General features: G+C 40.4%; 1 protein-coding gene and 1 pseudogene across 20 annotated transcripts; both read right to left on the minus strand.

The window, feature by feature from the left end:
• Nucleotides 1–78: 78 nt before the first annotated feature.
• On the minus strand, nt 79–18,255 carry LOC103973097 (meiotic recombination protein SPO11-2). 20 transcript variants are annotated; one of them, XR_010485171.1, is made up of 14 exons: nt 15,358–15,906; nt 14,958–15,087; nt 14,726–14,863; nt 14,563–14,651; nt 14,436–14,495; nt 14,234–14,362; nt 14,059–14,153; nt 5,463–5,525; nt 5,307–5,383; nt 5,101–5,228; nt 4,149–4,285; nt 3,996–4,041; nt 919–1,114; nt 79–699 (listed from the first exon to the last, which is right to left on the minus strand). XR_010485171.1 is itself a non-coding variant. In XM_018821301.2 (14 exons), exons 3-13 carry the CDS (start codon nt 16,848–16,850, stop codon nt 4,151–4,153), a joined length of 1,116 nt encoding a protein of 371 aa, XP_018676846.2. In that variant the 5' UTR covers nt 16,851–16,986; nt 17,794–18,030; nt 18,115–18,255; the 3' UTR covers nt 3,737–4,055; nt 4,149–4,150. The 20 variants fall into 20 exon arrangements, 13 of the variants coding, with proteins under 13 accessions (XP_018676846.2, XP_064955274.1, XP_064955271.1 ...); XR_010485172.1 differs by having other exon boundaries at nt 919–1,106; nt 3,974–4,041; XR_010485170.1 differs by having other exon boundaries at nt 3,974–4,041.
• Nucleotides 17,927–18,931, minus strand: LOC135607528 (transmembrane 9 superfamily member 12-like; annotated as a pseudogene).
• Between the last annotated feature and the right edge of the window lie 169 nt (nt 18,932–19,100).

Below are 19,100 nucleotides of genomic sequence, written 5' to 3' on the forward strand. Positions count from 1 at the left end.
GGGCAGTTGTGAACTAGCAACATGCAAAAGAAAAAGTTAACCAAGGGAAATGACACCATCAAACTGCAACTTGGTGTTGCATTTGTTCCTTGAACAGTGATGCCACGTAATACTAGGTCATTTGTCTTGTAGGGATACCCTTTTCGATAACCTTAAGTATTAATACATGTAGTCCTTGCAGGTGTCTTGGTAGCAAACTTCCTAAGCCATAGGAGTAATACAGAAGCAAACAAGAGACATGACTATCGAGCTAATTAATCTGCAGGTACAGTCCTTGGAGTTTGCTCGTCTCCTATGTACTGCACGAGGCACAGGCAGAGAGGACGGGAGGTACTACTAATTTTGCCCTCTAAACGTGCAAATTCCCACTTGGCCAGTGAAGATAGGCTACCAAGAACTATGTGCTTCAACTCTTCAATGTTCTTTGAACTCTGAGTTGCAGTTCTTCAAACATTACAGGTGGGGAAGTGTTGGCAAACACTTGCAAATCTATCATCAGGTGGCGATCAAGATTACTGCATATGCCAGGCAATTAAATCGTAGTTGCAGAAACCAAAGCATGTTGGTGTGCAAGAATCTCATGCACGACAAGGCCCCAGCTGCGACAGCAGCAAGAGTTCGTGTCCATGTTTTGCACTCCCTCCATCCCTCTGTCCATCCATGGGCACGTCACGGGCCAGCAAAACAAAAGAACAAAACCTACAAGGAGAGAGAGAGAGAGAGAGGGTTGCAATGACGGTGAGGGAGAGGGAGGTGGGGAGAAGAAGCCAACGATGGCCCCCCATCGAGAGAGAGAGAGAGAGAGTGAGGGTTGCAATGACGGTGGGGGAGAAGAAGCCAACGATGGCCCCCCATCTCGTCCTCTCTCTCTGACTCGCACATGAGGAGGACGGGCACAGAAAAGGAATGGGGACACACCTGTCAAGTCCTGCGTGCTCCTGTCGTCTGATCTCGAATGTGGTTAGATCCCAACCACGAGCATCTCCTCGCCCACCACCGTAACTGTCGGCTGTGGCGTTACTTCCTTTTGCAGCAATTGGCGCTCGTCTCCCTCCGCGTCCGCGCGTGTGCGCGCACGAGCCTGCGCATTAATCTCTTCGCTGAAACTGCGTTCCTGTCGAGGCAATGTTATCATATATCCTCGAGTTGATCATTTTAGAGAGAGAGAGAGAGAGAGAGAGAGAGAAAAAATATTGTTGTTGTTAATGATCTGATAAATGCTAACGAAGCACATACGGTCGAATATTCCGTGCCGGAGTCTCGTCAACACTGACCTTCTATGAGCCAAAGTAAGATAAAAAAAGACCAGTTTCTTGGGACCAAAATTGCAGAGGATTGCAGCATTTGTCACTTCAAACAAAACAGGTCTTATGATTCTCATCAAAAGAATATCCTTCAGATCTGGCAGTCCAAATAATTTCCCGACATCCAACATTATTAGTTATTATCCAATCTGTCATTTTAATTTTTTTTCCAAAAAACAAAAAGGTTTATATTACTTAACAGTATATTAGAACGTTCGTCACGCTCCTAGCAGTACAAAATAGAATTTAATTCAGAGACTAATCACACATCCACGATGGACGAGTTCTGTTGTTTTTGGTATATATTGTAGGCCAGTGATCACTTCTGTTTATAGGAAAATTATACAAGACACAAAATAGAGACCTGATATTTTTCACTTAACTTCTTGAATAATGCAAGACAAAGTTGATCTATAATCGTATTTGTACCCAAGTCTTTTCAATCGGTGAAAAAGATTTACCTCTAATAAAGAAAGATAACAGGGTTTAAGGTGTAATGGTCTTATCAAGAATGTTCACTCGATGCATGTAACTTGAAGAGGATACTAGTCCAGCTTCCACATTAACCTTGATGAAGGGCTTGCAACAAGTCTTCCGGCTAGTCAACAACAGAAAAGCAGGACACCTGTTGGAACGTTCAGCTTCCGCTCTAAAATTTGTTTCTCTTAATAACAGGGTTGTGCAACATGGATGACAAAGCAGAAAAGCTCTGCCAAGATGATCATAAGGTTGACTATCCATGCGGTAGCTACATAAAATCCACCAAAAGAAAAGGAACAGTTCGCGATGTAATGTCTATGAGATCTCTTTTCTTTGGCAGATAAAACCTTCTTCAGCAACAGAGAATTGGAGGTTGATTCATGTGCATTACTTAAAAGCTAATGGGGCCAACAGCAACGATCATTGTGTGAGGTCTGAGTTAATTGTAGCAGTGGAGAGGATCCGAAACAGGCCGGTGACACTGAATGTCAGGAAGAAAACGAGGAACACGACAGGTAAGGAATACAACACAACATGGGGCTGCTGCGTTTTCTTCCAACCCCCACATGTCCTCTAATGTGTTTCCCATGGGTCGCATGGAGGGAGGATTGCACCAGTATATTATGATGATGATGATGACGACCATGGCTAGGGTTGACATGCAGACGACACAGCGACGGGTGGACCGATGGGCAACGCGCAAGACGACAGTCACCAGGACCGCCCGCGGTCGACCCGTTGCTGTCAACACCCAATGGGGAGCCGTACGACGCGCCATGGCCAACAGCCGCATTGATTTCTCCATTAAGAGCCAAAAACTACTGCTGCAGCGGCTGCTGCACCTGCTCCCTTCTCTAGCTATTGTCCAGATACATGCATACTTGATCCTTTCTTGGAGTTATCTTCTGGGGATATGGGGTGAAGGACTGGAGAGGTCTCGGCTCGGCCCTTGCGTCGTTGCCACTATCAATTCTCCTTGCCCTAGCATTCATTGCGTGGCCCATCAGCACATTCATGTGGGACGATGACCGGGACAGCATATCGTGCTGTTGGCGGGGGAGGCATATGGCTGGTTTCCTGCCACCTCCCATACGCAGACCAGCCTTCGGTGACAAATATTTGATTATGAGAAAATGGACGTCTTAGTGTGAAGTGATATCGGATGATCTCATAATCATCCATCTGGCAGTGTAGGACCAGCATGTGTGGCTTAACAGTCTACCGATAAATTGAATTAAATAAAAAAGACTTCTGATTAACGGGTGCAAAGTTTCTGTCCCTATATAGAACTTTGTTCGTAGCTTTCAGGATTTCTTTTTCTTGTTTCTTCTCAAAGAAGATTTGGACCCAACTCTACCGACCAAAAATGGATTCAGTCGCTAATCACTTACGATGCCGCTCTTATAGCTTCAATCACGCATCTTATGGCATGGCTTTTTCTCTCTCAACTACTTATGACCAGACTTTTCACCAATCAACCAATCTTCACTCCTGAGGCAAACTCTTAAAAGGCTGGTTCATGACTTCTAATAAAGAAACATGTCATAGACTACAATCTTATACTTGACTTCATATTCATAAGCCTAGCAACTTATAGTTTTATGTGTGTTGCTGATTGGGTTCATCTAGAATCCGGATCGGACATGAAGAATTATAGGATCCAAATGGGGATGGATCCCAGTAAGAAAGTTTTGGGTTAGGTATCATTTCAGACAGATATCGGATTTACACGTCATCCGATTTATGCTCTAACCCGATAGTTTACTGGATCCAAATAATAGTAAATTTGATGACATCCATACTAGCCATGTTTTCAGATTCTTGGGCTCAATCGGCACCCCTAAAAGTGTGGCATGTGGCAGACCAAGGATTCTTAATGTTGTGCAAGCTTACTGTTGATTGATTATATTCCGCAACTATATTCAAGGATAAATATGATAAGCACAACAAAATAAAAAGGATAAATATGATATTATGACAGATAATAGATCATTTATTTAGGATGAAGAAATGCTAATAACAAGAACTCATGCAGATGACTTCCTGACAACAAAATCATGCTGCAAGTAAGAGAACGTTATTTTGCTTAGAATGAGAAAACAGTATGAGAGACCGGGTAAAAAGCACCTACTCAGAAGCATTAGATCTGTGAAAGTTATGAGACTGCTGAGTTGTAGAGTCGCACTTACATGAAGGTCCAATGTGGCTTACCGTTTGCCTCTCCAATGAACCTTGCTGCTCTTCTCCATCTTACTTCCTGGAGTAGTATCACTGCATTCAGTCAGATGCCAATCAAAGGTGAAAAGATTGCTCAAGAAGTAGCATGAAGATCTACAAGGAGACTTTAGTTGAAAATGAAGGTACCATTAAATGTAATCAGCCTGTACAATCTTCTTTGCTATATATTTTCCCAAGAAATCAAATCCATGACAGTACAGAGCTTCAATTTCTGCACGATGGCCCCTCTCAACCATCAGTGACAACTCAGCCTGGTACCTCTCCTGCAAATGTAAAATACTTGTCAATCTTTCCCACAACACTATAAAAATTTGGTAGCTAGTAAACCTTATTTATTACTAGATCAATTGGCTATTATCCTCTTTTTCTGGAGGCAATACACGAGGGCATGTTTATGGAAAGTAGTTGAAGTAGCAGCATAAAACCTCAATAGTCTAATATCAATGGAAAAAAAAATAGTTTCCACAATCCTAAGAGCTGAGAATCAAGGATGGAGCTCAATACTATCTCAACTAAAATTCACTTAACCGGACTCCTACGCTGTTGACTGCCCACACTCTGACTTAACTACCAAAATATCTCTCTGGAGATAATATCCTTCATGTTACATGTTGAGATTACATGAAAATTTTGCCGTATGACTTGAATAGCTCTTTGAGATAATCTTATCAAGTTGGTACTATGCGATTCATAAATAATCACATGATGTACTTGCAAAAGTAAATAATATCTGCTATCAAGGAGATTTCCAGTGGATAGGTAAATGTCAGAGGTATTTCAGTAAAATAGCTCTCCAATTGGCGAAGTCAAAAAATTTAAGGCTAATCTATAATGTTGATCCATAGCCAAATGTCTTTTGGGGTTTAAAGTTTTCAATCTATCTACTTTAGTTTTTCGCTAATTTCTTTATGCATGGCAAAATTAACCATGAACAATGCATTTCTTTTACCTCCCGTCTCCAAGTTATGAATCATTTTTCTGTATTTAGGCATTTTTACATTGCATATGGCCATCTAATACAAATTATTATACAGAATATGACCAAATTTCATAAAACTGGCAAATTAATCTTGCATACCTGCAACAACTTGGAAGACATTAGGCTTTTAGCTGTTTTTATCTCATGTGGCTTCAACTGCATCATCACTTGTTGAGGTATAATCTGCAGATCATCTGCTCGCAGTCCAAGCCATTTAACATTGCAAGCTGTAATTGTAATCAGATAGACACATTTTATTAACTAATGTCTGCATACTCTCCAGCATGAGTTGTTAAAAGAAGTACCATATCTGTATGACTCTAAACCAGTAGTTATGCTTCCAAACTTGTAGGTACATAGTATTGCCAATCCAGCTGGGTTCCTGCAAAAACTTTGCAATTAAATACACATGAGTAAATAATCTAAAGAATGACATAATAAGAGGACTTAGAAGGATCCACCAATCCATTAAAGCCAAGATTGTCATGTCTGGAAAAGTCTGGCTTATCCGATGCAGTAAAAACCTGTTTAGAGATAAAATTAGTCATAAAGAATCAACCAGATTATTAGTGTCAACATTGTGATGGCAACAAAAGACTTACAAGACACTAGAAACAAAATGTCTGACATTTTGCATGGACCTTGATTTTGCATTTAGTTCCAGTATAAAGAAGGTCAACTAGCAAGGTACAAATAAAAGTATCTAACAGGAACTTCTATAAGGCTGCTTTCACTCTTATGATGTCCCTCTCTGTTTTCCAGAGATGATTAAAAGCTTCTGCTCCCAAGGTCAGCAATAGTCAGGATGGCTTAGGCAGACTTGTTTTGTAACTTGTATATAGTGTGTCCACCACTGTTAAACATGGGTTAAACTTCCTGTTTGTAACACTGATCTAGCAAAAATTCAACTGTATGAGACAAGAAAGGGTAAAAAAAAAAGAAAAAATAATAGCTAATTTAATATGTGCATAATACAATAGACTAAATGGTCACAAGGACTAATTATTAATTAGAAACAGTATGTCATAATGCGGCCTGATAGGATAACTAACCTATTAACTTCATTGAGACTAAACCATTAGTCCAAAATGCTTAACAAAAGTTAATAGTAATACACCCATCGAACCCTTATAACTCAATCTTAGTTTTCGTCCACTTCCGATCAGTGATTTAAAAAGCTTAGACGCCAAATGACACTAAGGTCCGAAAATGCCTGAGGCACTAGGCGTTCGCTCAAGCAAAGCGAGGCGCTCTGAAATATTAACATATAAAAATATGAAAAATAATTAATATAGAGATTAGCAATGCTAAAATTTAAATAGGGATTATTATATGATAATAATATTTAACAATCTACTGTTAACAATAGTTAGAGGAGAGAAAAGAGTCATTGATGGTGGAAAGTAGGGAAGGAGAGGGCAACAAGAACTTTCAGATGACGGTGGTAGCGACGGAGGAAGTTGCGGATGGTAACAGCAATGACGACGAAGGAAGCTACGAACGACAACAATAGGGATGAATAAAGCTTCAAACGATGATAGCAACGATGGTGGAAGTTGTGGATTGACACGGGAGTGTCTAATTTGCTACAATCTGTTCATATGGACCATGTTGATAATATGATATATTTTTTTTCAGCCAATAATATTGCCACATAATCTTCAACTCAGCCTACTCAGATAAGACAGCTCATCAGCATATTCCCTGTACAAAGGAATACATTAATGGAGTTGGTTGGCAGCTGTAAAGCTGTATCATGGTGCTTTTCTTCATGGCTAAGGAATACATTAATGGAGTTGGTTGGCAGCTGTAAAGCACTTAATCTCGAAATTCCCTATGCATGAAGGGTTGTTTCATACACTAGTATTTATTTTGGGGTTTAGGTCTTAGAAAGGACTTTAGAAAACTGAGGATATTGGCAGAAGCTCTCTTGGAGTGCTCTTTTGAACTCTGTATCTCTTGGATGTGTCCTTGAGTGGTGAGTCTTTTGCTTTCAGTTCTGTATCCTTGTTTATTATCATTAGGGTGGTGATCTTCTGTATCCCTTTTGATTTTTAAACTTGGTGGTGAGCTATATTTCGTTTTACCGAAGTTTCTTCAAGAGTTTGTTCCTTGCCTTCTGTGACATTTTCTATCTGAACAACTGTTCTATTGGTGTTCTTTCGAAATCTATTCTGCATTTTTACCCTCCCCGGTATCAGTTTGGTATCAGAGCTAAATGCTAGAAATCATGGCAAGGCGGAATGGAAAAGATGTAGTTGGTGAAGGTAGCGACCACGAAGATGAAGCTGAGTCGTTGAGGCTGCAGCTACAAAAATTACTGCATAGCCTACAAAAATAAAATAAAATAATCGACGAACTTCAAAATAGATATAACCAACATGAAAATGACGATCGAGAATTTACTTCTGATGATGATACACCTCTTCCAAGGGAGTCGAGAAGATGTCGAAGAAGAAATGGAGTCCAAGATGAGTGGCAGAATAAATATAACCCCAGATTAGATATTCCAGAATTTGAAGGTAAAATAGATGTTGATGACTTTATCGATTGGCTTAATACAGTAGAAAGAATTTTCGATTTTTATGAACCACCAGAACAAAAGAAGGTCAAACTTGTGGCACTCAAACTCAGGTGGAATGCATCTTTTTGGTGGGAAAATCTGAAGAAACAAAGAGAACGTGAGAGGAAGAGTAAGATCGTTACATGGGAGAAAATGAAAATGGAGCTAAAGAGAAAATATTTACCTCATAATTATAGACAAGAGATCTTTCTCAAAATACATGATTTCAAGCAAAAAGATCTTAGTGTGGAGGAGTACACTGTAGAATTCGATAATTTGATGTTAAAAGGAGAACTTGTGGAACCGGAAGAGCAAACAATTGCAAGATACTTATGAGGTCTGAAGTATGAGATTACTAAAGTTGTTCAGCTACAGCCATATTGGTTTTTAAATGATGTGAGCAAGCTGGCATTAAAAGTTGAAAAGCAACAGAAGTTTGAAAAGAGTTTTCAGTATAGCTCAAAAGAAGGCTACAACAAAGGAGGAAGTTCTAAGCCTACTGTCCAAAGCAAGGTGATATCGAAGGTGCAAGAAAAGGGTGAAGAGTCTGCTGGTAGTAAAAAAACACCTAATTCTTCTACCCTAAGTGGCCGAAAATGCTTCAAATGTCATGGTTTTGGGCATATTGCTTCGGATTGTCCAAATAAGAGGATTGTAACTTTGGTTGAAGATTATAGTGATGGAGGAGAAGATGAAGCTAAGGACGAACCAAAATACGATGATGATGAGGAAGAGATTACTTATGCTGATCATGGTTTGTCTATTGTATTGCAACGTAGTTTACAAGTGTCCTATGTGGCCGACGATGAAAGTTGGGTGAGAAAAAATGTGTTTCACACTAAATGCACTTCTCTTGGCAAGGTGTGCTTGGTGATCATCGACAGCGATAGCTTTGAGAATGTGGTATCTTTGGAGATGGTACAGAAGCTAAAGTTGAATACCATCCCTCATCCACATCCATACCAATTATGTTGGCTGCAAAAAGGAAATGACATCAATGTAACTAAAAGATGTTTAGTTTCATTTTCTATTGGCAAGTATTATAAAGATGAAGTATGATGTGATGTTGCTCCTATGGATGCTTGTCATTTGCTGTTGGGAAGACCTTGGCATTATGATAGAAGGGTGTTGTATGACGGCTTCAAACAAACTTATTCTTTTAAGGTGAATGAAAAGAAGATTATTTTAGCTCCATTACAACCATCCGAAATCACTGCACGAAAGAAGAAAGTTAACGCTTTTATGTCGTATGGTGAATGCAAAGGTGAATTAGACAAGGGTGGTCATGTTATGGCTTTACTAGTAGTAGAAGAAAATGAACAACACAAGGAGACACCAGTAATCATGAAACAAATGTTGGAAGAGTTTGAAGATGTTATACCGGAAGAGATTCCACATGGCCTTCCACCCTTAAGAGATATCCAGCATCACATTGATCTGATCTTATTTTGGGGGCTGTTTTACCTAATAAGGCAGCATATAGAATGAGTCCCAAGGAGCATGAAGAATTTCAAAGGCAAGTTGATGAATTGGTGAAAAAAGGGTTAATTCGGGAGAGCATGAGTCCTTGTGCGGTTCCAGCCTTTTTGGTGCCAAAGAAGGATGGTTCTTGGAGAATGTGCATGGTGCCATGGACAGTCGCACCATCAACAAAATCACAGTGGACTATCGCTTTCCTATTCCAAGGTTAGATGATTTACTTGATCAATTGTGTGGTGCTTATATTTTCTCAAAAATTGATTTGAGGAGTGGCTATCACCAAATAAGAATGAGGCCCGGAGATGAGTGGAAAACAACATTTAAAACTAGAGAAGGCTTATATGAATGGTTGGTTATGCCATTTGGGCTATCTAATGCTCCTAGCACCTTCATGAGATTTATGAATCACATACTTAAGCCATGCATTGGAATATTTGTTGTAGTTTATTTTGACGATATATTGGTGTATAGCAAGAGCGAAGAGGAACATATGAATCATCTGAAAGAGATCTTTCTTATTTTAAGGCAGCAGAAGCTTTATGCTAATCTAAAGAAGTGTGATTTCTTTACTTCTAGTGTGATGTTTCTGGGGTATGTTGTTTCAAAAGATGGAATCATGATGGATCAAAGTAAGGTAGAGGCTATTCTCAGTTGGCCAACACCTGCTTCATTGTATGATGTGAGGAGTTTCCATGGCTTAACTTCGTTTTACAGAAGATTTATCAAGGGTTTCAGCTCTATTATCGCTCCAATCACCGAATGTCTGAAATGTGATAAATTCAAATGGACTAGTGAAGCTAATGATGCTTTTGAGCTTTTGAAAAGAAAGGTGATCGAAGCTCCTATATTAGTTCTACCAAATTTTGATAATGTGTTTGAAGTTGAATGTGATGCATCTAATGTGGGAATTGGTGCTGTTTTGAGCCAAGACGGAAAGCCCATTGCATTTTTTAGTGAAAAGCTGAATGATACGAGAAAGAAATACTCTACTTATGATAAGGAGTTTTATGCAATTTATCGCGCTTTGTCTTATTAGAGTCAATACCTTCTTGCCAAGCCATCTGTTCTATATTCTGATCATGAGGCATTAAAGTTTATTAATCACCAGCACAAGATAAACAAGAGGCATGCAGCTTGGGTGGAGTTTTTACAATCTTACAACTTTACAATCAAGCACAAATCTGGTGTTTAAAATGTAGTTGCTGACGCATTGAGCAGAAAGCATTCTTTATTATCAGCAATGGAAGTCAAAGTAGTTGGATTTGAAACATTCAAAGATCTATATGAGAACGATGTGGATTTCGGCTCGATATGGCAGAATTGTAAATCAGGTTCCTTTCAACAATTTTTTATCTTTGATGGTTTTCTTTTTTGAGCTAATGCTTTGTGTGTTCCATCATGTTCTTTGAGACAAGTAATTCTAGCTGAAGCTCATGGTGGTGTTTTGGGAGGACATTTCGGTAGGGACAAGACTCTAGTTCTTGTTCAATCAAATTTCTACTGGCCTAAAATGTTCAGAGATATGGATAGACATGTGAAGCAATGCCGATTGTGTCACTTGGCAAAAACAAGAAGTCAAAATTCTGGTTTGTACACTCCATTGCCAGTGCCAAATGCTCCATGGGAGGATGTGAGTCTTGATTTCGTTTTGGGACTGCCAAGAACTCAAAGGAACAAGGATTCTATCATGGTTGTTGTTGACAGATTTTAAAAAATGTCTCACTTTGTTCCATGCAATAAATCAAATGATGCATCTCATATTGCTGATTTATATTTTAAGGAGATTGTTAGATTGCATGGTATTCCAAGAACTATGGTGTCTGATAACGATTCAAAATTTGTTAGTCATTTTTGGAGAACTCTTTGGAGGAAGCTGGGCACTTCTTTGAATTTCAGCAGCTCGCATCATCCACAAACCGATGGGCAAACTGAGGTAACAAATAGAAGCTTGGGAAATTTGCTTAGAAGATCTGTTAGCAAGAATATTAAGCAGTGGGATGTCATTCTTCCACAAATTGAGTTTGCCTATAATCGTTATATGCATCATAGTATTGGTAAGAATCCTTTTGAGGTAGTTTATGGTACTAATCCTGTTGGTCCTTTGGACTTAATCCCTCATTCTACAACAAAGCAATTTAGTGGAGATGCTGATGAAAGAGCTAAGCAGATAAGGAAGCTGCATGAGGGTGTGAAAGCAACCATTGAGAAACAAAATGAGAGGTACATGAAAGCTGCTAACAAACACAGAAAACATGTGGAGTTTAATGCAGGTGATTTGGTCTGGATTCATTTCAGGAAGGAGAGGTTTCCGCCGGGCAAATTTGGAAAACTAAAACCAAAGGCTGATGGTCCATTCAAGCTGCTTAAGAAAATTGGCAAAAATGCTTATGAGATTGAGCTACCTAAAGATTACGGAGTATCCCCAACATTTAATGTGGCTGATTTAAGTCCTTTTTATAATCATGATGACGAAACAAACACGGACTTGAGGACAAGTCTTTTTCAACCAGGGGAGATTGACACGGGAGTGTCTAATTTGCTACAATCTGTTCATATGGACCATACTGATAATATGATATATTTTTTTTCAGCCAATAATATTGCCACATAATCTTCAACTCAGCCTACTCAGATAAGACAGCTCATCAGCATATTCCCTGCACAAAGGAATACATTAATGGAGTTGGTTGGCAACTGTAAAGCTGTATCATAGTGCTTTTCTTCGTGGCTAAGGAATACATTAATAAAGTTGGTTGGCAGCTGTAAAGCACTTAATCTCGATATTCCCTATGCATGAAGGGTTGTTTCATGCACTAGTATTTATTTTGGGGTTTAGGTCTCAGAAAGGACTTTAGAAAACTGAGGATATTGACAGATTCTCTCTTGAAGTGCTCTTTTGAACTCTGTATCTCTTGGATGCGTCCTTGAGTGGTGAGTCTTTTGCTTTCAGTTCTGTATCCTTGTTTATTATCATTAGGGTGGTGATCTTCTGTATCCCTTTTGATTTTTAAACTTGGTGGTGAGCTATATTTCGTTTTACCGAAGTTTCTTCAAGAGTTCGTTCCTTGCCTTCTGTGACATTTTCTATCTGAACAACTGTTCTATCAGTATTCTTTCGAAATCCATTCTGTATTTTTACCCTCCCCGGTATCATGGATGGTGATATCGTGGGCGGAAGAAGCTTTAGATGTATCGGTCAGTAGTAGTGGAAGCTGCGGTCCTCTCCCTCGATAGTGGAAGGAGCTGCACACGAAAGCAACAAAGGTGGAGGGAACTATAGATGAAAGCTAGACCTTTAGGCTCGTCAGTTAACGACATAGGAAGCATTGATCTTGTGCGTTGACGGCGAATGTAGCGGTAGAGGAAGCGATGACGACGAAGGCAGTAGCTACGCATGAAGTAGGGTTTGTGGCTTAAGGTCACACTGGAGGCGGGTTTTGCATGCACAGATTTAGTAACATTATATAATTTAGCTGGTTCAATCGAACCACCTAAGCTACTATTCAACCAACCAAACTTAATAGTCTGGTTCGGTTGATTTGTTTTAATCGAACGCTCTCCCGAGGCACCTAGTGCCTGGGTTCAGGCAAGCGCCCAGGTGCGTGCCGCCTGGTTGAGGCTTGAGGCGCTTAGGCCTCACCTCGTCTCGCCCGAGCACCTAGGTGAGTGCCCGAACACCTATTTAAACCCCTGCTTCTGATGTAGGACTAAATCGGGTGTTACAAATCTCCAATTTAAGGGACTGATGTCTTCGTCATGGCCCAACATAACTCAGAATAAGAAGTTAGTATAATGCATATGAGACATAGTCCAATGCTGGTTCGACATCAATGTGCTCTTAAGCCCTGTTCAGAGGTAGTCATTTCCTACTCGAGTCTCTTACCATGGCCTATATTGGATCGACTCTTATGCCAATTGTTACGATCCGACCTGACAGGATAACTAGCTTGTTAACTTTGTTAAGCCTGAACCGCAGGTCCAAAATATTTAAATGGAGGTTAATAGTAGAATGTCCATTAGACCAAATTAATCTTAGTCTTAGCCAACTTCAAATGTGGGACTAAACCGGGATGTTACATAATAAATATAGTTTAAATAAATTGATGGTATTTTATCAAGAAATCATAAAAAGGAATAGCTAGTTTATGGGCTCCTAAAGGTGTGGGGTATGGGAAGGCCACTATAACCCATCTTACCTTAGAATTGGTGAGGTTATCTCCATGACCCATATCATGATCCAATCATAAAAAAAATTAAGAAGTGAAACCGACCAAGCTATGATGAAAGGTTCATGACGGGGCAAAAGCTAAACAAAATTGCTAGAGCATGTAATAGCATGTGGTAACATCCAAAGATGCAGTTTTCACTACATATATAGATACAAAGCATTTGTATTTCCATGTCTATGAATCATCACACTAAAATCAAGAAGCAACCAAATTAAAAATATGGCTCTAAACAGCAAAAAAGAAAACACATGCATATGCTTGTTTCTTCTATTCACTAAATTCGTAATTATCTTTGATCAATATGGCTCTGAATCAATAATCCTTTAAAAGAAAGAAAGAAACTATCGGTTTTTCACCAAACCAATAATCCCAACCCAGGTTTATCTAATATCTGATAAATGACATAAATTTGTTCCTAAACTTTGATAATAACTTTCACCTCATAAAAGGCTTTCATCTTTGATATACAATATACATGGGCATGTGAAACAGAGATAGCTATCTATTGGTACTCTCTACCAGAATGCAAGACGCCCTCCACACTCAAGCATCCACACACTTGTATGAGCTCAACCAAATAGCACAGAAAGGCTTGCACAACAACACCAGCCAAATGAAAAGTTATGATTATGTGATGTTCCAAAAATGCATTTCCACATTTCTGTCCTTAGCAAGACCTTTTGTACCTGATCCTACACACTATTTTCAACCTCAACATTTCCCATGTAGGTGTCCCCATATATAAGAAAGAACAAACTGATGTACTAGAATAACACTTGCTTCTACCTTGTGGCAATATCAGGATATCCTTTGGAAGTGATTAATATGCATGGTATTTGATTGAAGAAGTGATCTTCTGCCAACCGCTGAAATATAGCATCCTACTCGAATTATAAAAATAAATTAATCAGACTGAAAAGAAATTGTCAACATAAGTAAATCACGGGAGACCTGAATGTACCTTCTCTATTATAATGATATATCGAGCATCAGAATGTAGAACAAGTTTGCTCAACGTACAAAGGTCCCCAGTTATAGCATAGCCAGCATGTCCAATCATGGAACAATCAACAATCTGTTCACCAGGCTCCTAAGATCAAGTAACACTTTAAATCAACCATCAAATATCTAATGTAATTCTAAGAAAGGGGAAATAACATTACAGTTGATATGTTTTCAAAATCTTTGGTTGTTCTGTAGGTTGACTCCCATGGCAGTAATATCTACAAACATGAATCCTACATGTCACATCTGCAAAATACAACCTTAACATAAGTTAGGAGAGTGCACCTCTAACACCATGCGTCCAATAACTGCACCTCTGCTGGATGCCATGATGCCTAGACTATGCCGAGTGCAACGGAGCAATGCCACAACATCTGCAATGGATATACAGCAAACTTAAGCAATAAGACATAAACGACACTATTTTGAGTAGAAAGGGAAAAATGACCTTGTACTGTTCTGTTGACCTGACGCTGTGACCTGAAATATTCCGGTGCGTCACAAAGCAGCTTATAGAAAAGCTCCCTCTGGGTAGCAAGCTTCCCTTGGACAAGAATCCGAAAGCACATTGCCATAACCATCCACACTACAATAGCAACCCAACAAACATAAGAACAACATGAACTTGCAAGATGCGAACATAGCAAACGAGGAACATGTCCTGGCTTCAGATTTCTCACCTCTAACAAACGCCTTCGCATCATTTGCTCTCATGAGAGACCTTGTGCAGACAGAGTGAGAGAGAAAGACCGAAGAAACATCACTCAAAAGCCCATGACGTAACCCACTGTTATCGTACTTCCTACTGATCTACCACATCAAAATGGTGCTATCAGAAATGGCAATAAGATGACTACATCGGCAAACACCATGGAAACCCTAAATCATGTTATGAATCGTAAAATCGAAACAAATCAGGAAGAGAGTTAATGTCCACGATTCCAGTAGAACTATTTCTAACCGATCGTCCAATTATAGGCACGAAGAGCCCAAAAGGCAACTCGCCTTACCAACCCATTTGTAGCACAGATTAGAAGCAAAGCCACTACAAGGAGAGAAACAGAGAGGAGAGAGACAGACCAAGGGGAGATCGGATATGGCGGGGTTGGAAGCAGTGAGGTTCTTAAGGAAATTGAGGACGGCGACTTCGATTCTTGCCCGCACCTGGAGACCATTGCAAGAGAAACTTCGAGCCAACAAAGCATATAACGATGAAGAAGACGAGGAGGAGAGAAGATCGTGATCTGCAAACCTGCGAAGGAGGAAGGATTTCGGCGGAGCAGAGCCGCTGATCGGCGTGGAAAAGCGATGATTTGAGGAGATCCGGCTCCATTTCCACGCGAACGGTGGTAGTATCCGAACAGATGCCGATTTTATAGTGGCTCGGGGGAGGCAAACACCCACTCGCTCGAATCCACACGGATCCGGATCTTCCATCCTCCAACCCGAATAATAGAACCCGAACCCGAACCCGATTAAGGCATTACCAGGATCCATTTTGTCATTATAAAGAACGTTACAATTTGATAGATATTACTTAATAATCAGCACATTATTTTCATTAAGCTTAATTGTTAGCTCCAATAAAGACTCCAAAGCTATAATCCAGGCTTCTACACATTCTGTACCATTTGAATTCTAAGAAGATCTTCACATAAACTCGACTGCCATTACCAACTGCTGTTTCTCTGCCCTTCCCCTCGGCAGCAGCTGAGTTCTGCACAGCGGACAGGTGACCCGACCCATGTCGACCCACTTATCTATGCACAGGCGATGGAATGCATGACAACAGTTTCCGAGCTCCCTCACCTCATCTCCTTCCTCCAGCGTCCCCAAGCAAACCGCGCAAACGGCTTCGTCGCCTTCGAGCGGCACCGGACTCCTCCTCGGGGTCGAGAATTCAACGATGGGGAGGCTCCTCTTGATCACAGAAGGGTGGACTGCACTCGCCGGCGAAGGATAAGCGGAGTCTTCTTGCGGTGGGCACAGCCCAAGGCAGGAGATGGTGAAGGAGACGACGAGGTCGACGAGCTGGACGACGAGCAGTAGAGGCTTGGGGAGGATGACGCAGTAGCAAACAGAAGGAAAGCCCATGATGCAGTTGGAGGTGGGTGAGTCAGGGAATGTGGAAGAAGAAGAAGAAGGGAGGATTGGTATGGGTAGTGTAACGAAGTTGACATGAGGGACGAATAAATAGGAGAGGAGTAGAGAGATCACAGGTGAAGGTGGTTGTGAGACACCATGTGCTGTCTCTGCCGTCCGTTCTCACAAATTGAGAATCTCGGGTAGTATTGCCATGGGCCAAAGTGAACACTAGAATGTCATAACAATTGAGTATAAACATCGCAAATCTATTGCATATGTTTCATGAGCTTGTATCAATGGAAAATATGAAAATGCAAAGTGTACGAGGGCAATAATGAGCAAGCCAAACCAAAGCAGGAGAAGCTTCCTTTGACACCCCCTTTAGGACGTATCAAGTGAAAGAAAGAGTACCTGTTGTTGCCTGTACACTTGGAAGAAGAGATGGTCCAGAGACGGTGCTCCGCGGATGTCAAACCACTAGCAGCCATGTTCTTGCACTTGTGCCGACAATGGATGGTGGAAACTGGAGAGAAATCTCGAGTCAGTCTCGAATCCAGAATGGCGATCTGTGTGCTACGTACTGAGAAATAGGAATTCAAAAAGAGTCATGAGTGCTGCTCCTCCCTGCAATTACAATATTTTGTAGGATTAGCTACGTGACCACCGTCCAACACATTAATCATACAGCATTAAAAGAATTACAACCAAGAAAGCTAATTGAATAATCATCCACCACATGACGGCCTTCTTTATTCTATTAATCCATTAATAGAAGAGTATTGAGATGACTCTGATACATGCTTTTGACTTCACACGGTTGTCAGGTCAGCAAACCAGTGTTAGCTCAATTACGTTACTCCAAACAATAGACTAGTAAAGATGTAGCTATAGCATTGAACAGCTGAACTGATATGATTCTTCAGCAGAACTAATTGCATTTATCTTGGCAGAGTTTACAATGTCAAGAAATTTAAATATTTTTGATAGATGTACCTTTCACCAACATATACCTTAAATTCATCGGGACGATAAATTACTAATTGTAATTCACCAAAATCCAGAAGATATATGAAAACTAAATACAAATGATGTACAAACAAGTAAAATAAATATCTTCATGCTGTAAATGAATAAAGAAAATTCAACTAAGAGATTGGGAACATATGAAATACTGAATTATCTTTACAACAGAAGCTTCAAGAGTAGACAACATTGAAAAAAAAAATGTTTCCTAATGTGGGATCAAAAATAGCATAGAGGTACAAGAAAGCTAGTATTCAAGTGCATTCAACAAGATCTACAATGCTTCCTTGAAGACAAAATGTTGAGGTGCTTGGCCTTAATTATGAACACCTCAAACCTGAATTGAGGTTCTCTGAACTTATTACTTACATCCTAAAGATACAGATCACTGCAGCTTAGAGGACAAACCTTTAATCAATATTGACCGACAAGAAAAGGTAGTGAACAAAATAAAGACATCAAAAAGCCATTGGCACCGGTAGATAACATGATTGGAAGAGTCATGATCAGTAAATTGCCAAGGTAAAGGATATAAGCCCACTCAAGCTCCTAACTTAAAATCCAAGTAGTTCATGGAGTAGAGGAATAGATAAAGGGCAGCTGATTCAGAAGAAAAGAAAGGTTTCCACCGCCACCGCCAGTCCTCTACACAGAGATGCATATAAGTTAGAACAATTACCAACAATGGAATAACAATCAAGAGGAATCTAAAAACACTGTAGAACCTACCAAGCCAAACACTGGAAAGGATAAAGAAGAGCTCAATAAAGAGGGTCCCAAATGGTAGAGTTCTGGCAGCAAGGACAAGGAGCCATGAAGGGTTCTCGCAGGAATTTCTATTGAGCTCTGATTTATTAGAACATGATACTATATAGGTTCCGCTTGAGTGCCCAAGCAATAACCCAAAGGGTTAGAGGAACCAAGATGCAGAACCACAAAGGCTCTGCTCGTGTGCTTTTCTTCCCCAGCTACAAGAAGTTCATAATGCTGAGGAACGATGACTACAATCCCTGGGAAGAGAAACACAATCGACCAGGAAAGAGATCTCGATCCCTGTGAACCACCTTCTATTGTCCTCCATAGCCTTACTCCAACATACCCAGCAGCATCCCAGGAAAAGATATAGAACGATCATTCCTGTCAAGAGCATGCCTCTTGAAGCAGGAGAGATCAATCCAAGAGCAGCAAACACAATTGTTACAACCACCATGGTTGCAATCTGTATGCCATCTCCAACCATGACGCAGAGCAGCTTCGAGCAATTTGGCTACCCGAAGACGTCATTCACGACAAGTTTCCATCCAGACAGCTCCTCTTTCAGCTGAGTTTGGGCCTTTTTGCCCAACCCCTCATATCTTCTCAGGTCTCTTCGCACAGTCCACTGGATGGTGATGCCATTCCGTTTGGTGAACCTCCTCACAGGCAAATTGTCGAGTATCATGTTGACCTGATAGAGATCGGGTGTTCTCTGCTTCAGGAGCTTCACCTTGTCCTCATTTACTGGGTTTGTGGTGCACAAGTAAAAAGGATTCATCGACGTTGACATGGAAGATCTCAAATGAGAAGCTCTACCAAATTCTCGGCGCTCTTCTTGATCCCACCCTGTGGTTGACAGTCGGGAAGACTTGGTAGCTGAAAGGGAGCTCCGTCTCAATCGACGCGAGGGAATTCACCTTAAACGATATGCTTTCACAGACAAAAGCCATCAATTGGGC

The sequence above is a fragment of the Musa acuminata genome, chromosome BXJ2-3 (assembly GCF_036884655.1).
Source record: "Musa acuminata AAA Group cultivar baxijiao chromosome BXJ2-3, Cavendish_Baxijiao_AAA, whole genome shotgun sequence".
Taxonomy (NCBI): Eukaryota; Viridiplantae; Streptophyta; class Magnoliopsida; order Zingiberales; family Musaceae; genus Musa; species Musa acuminata.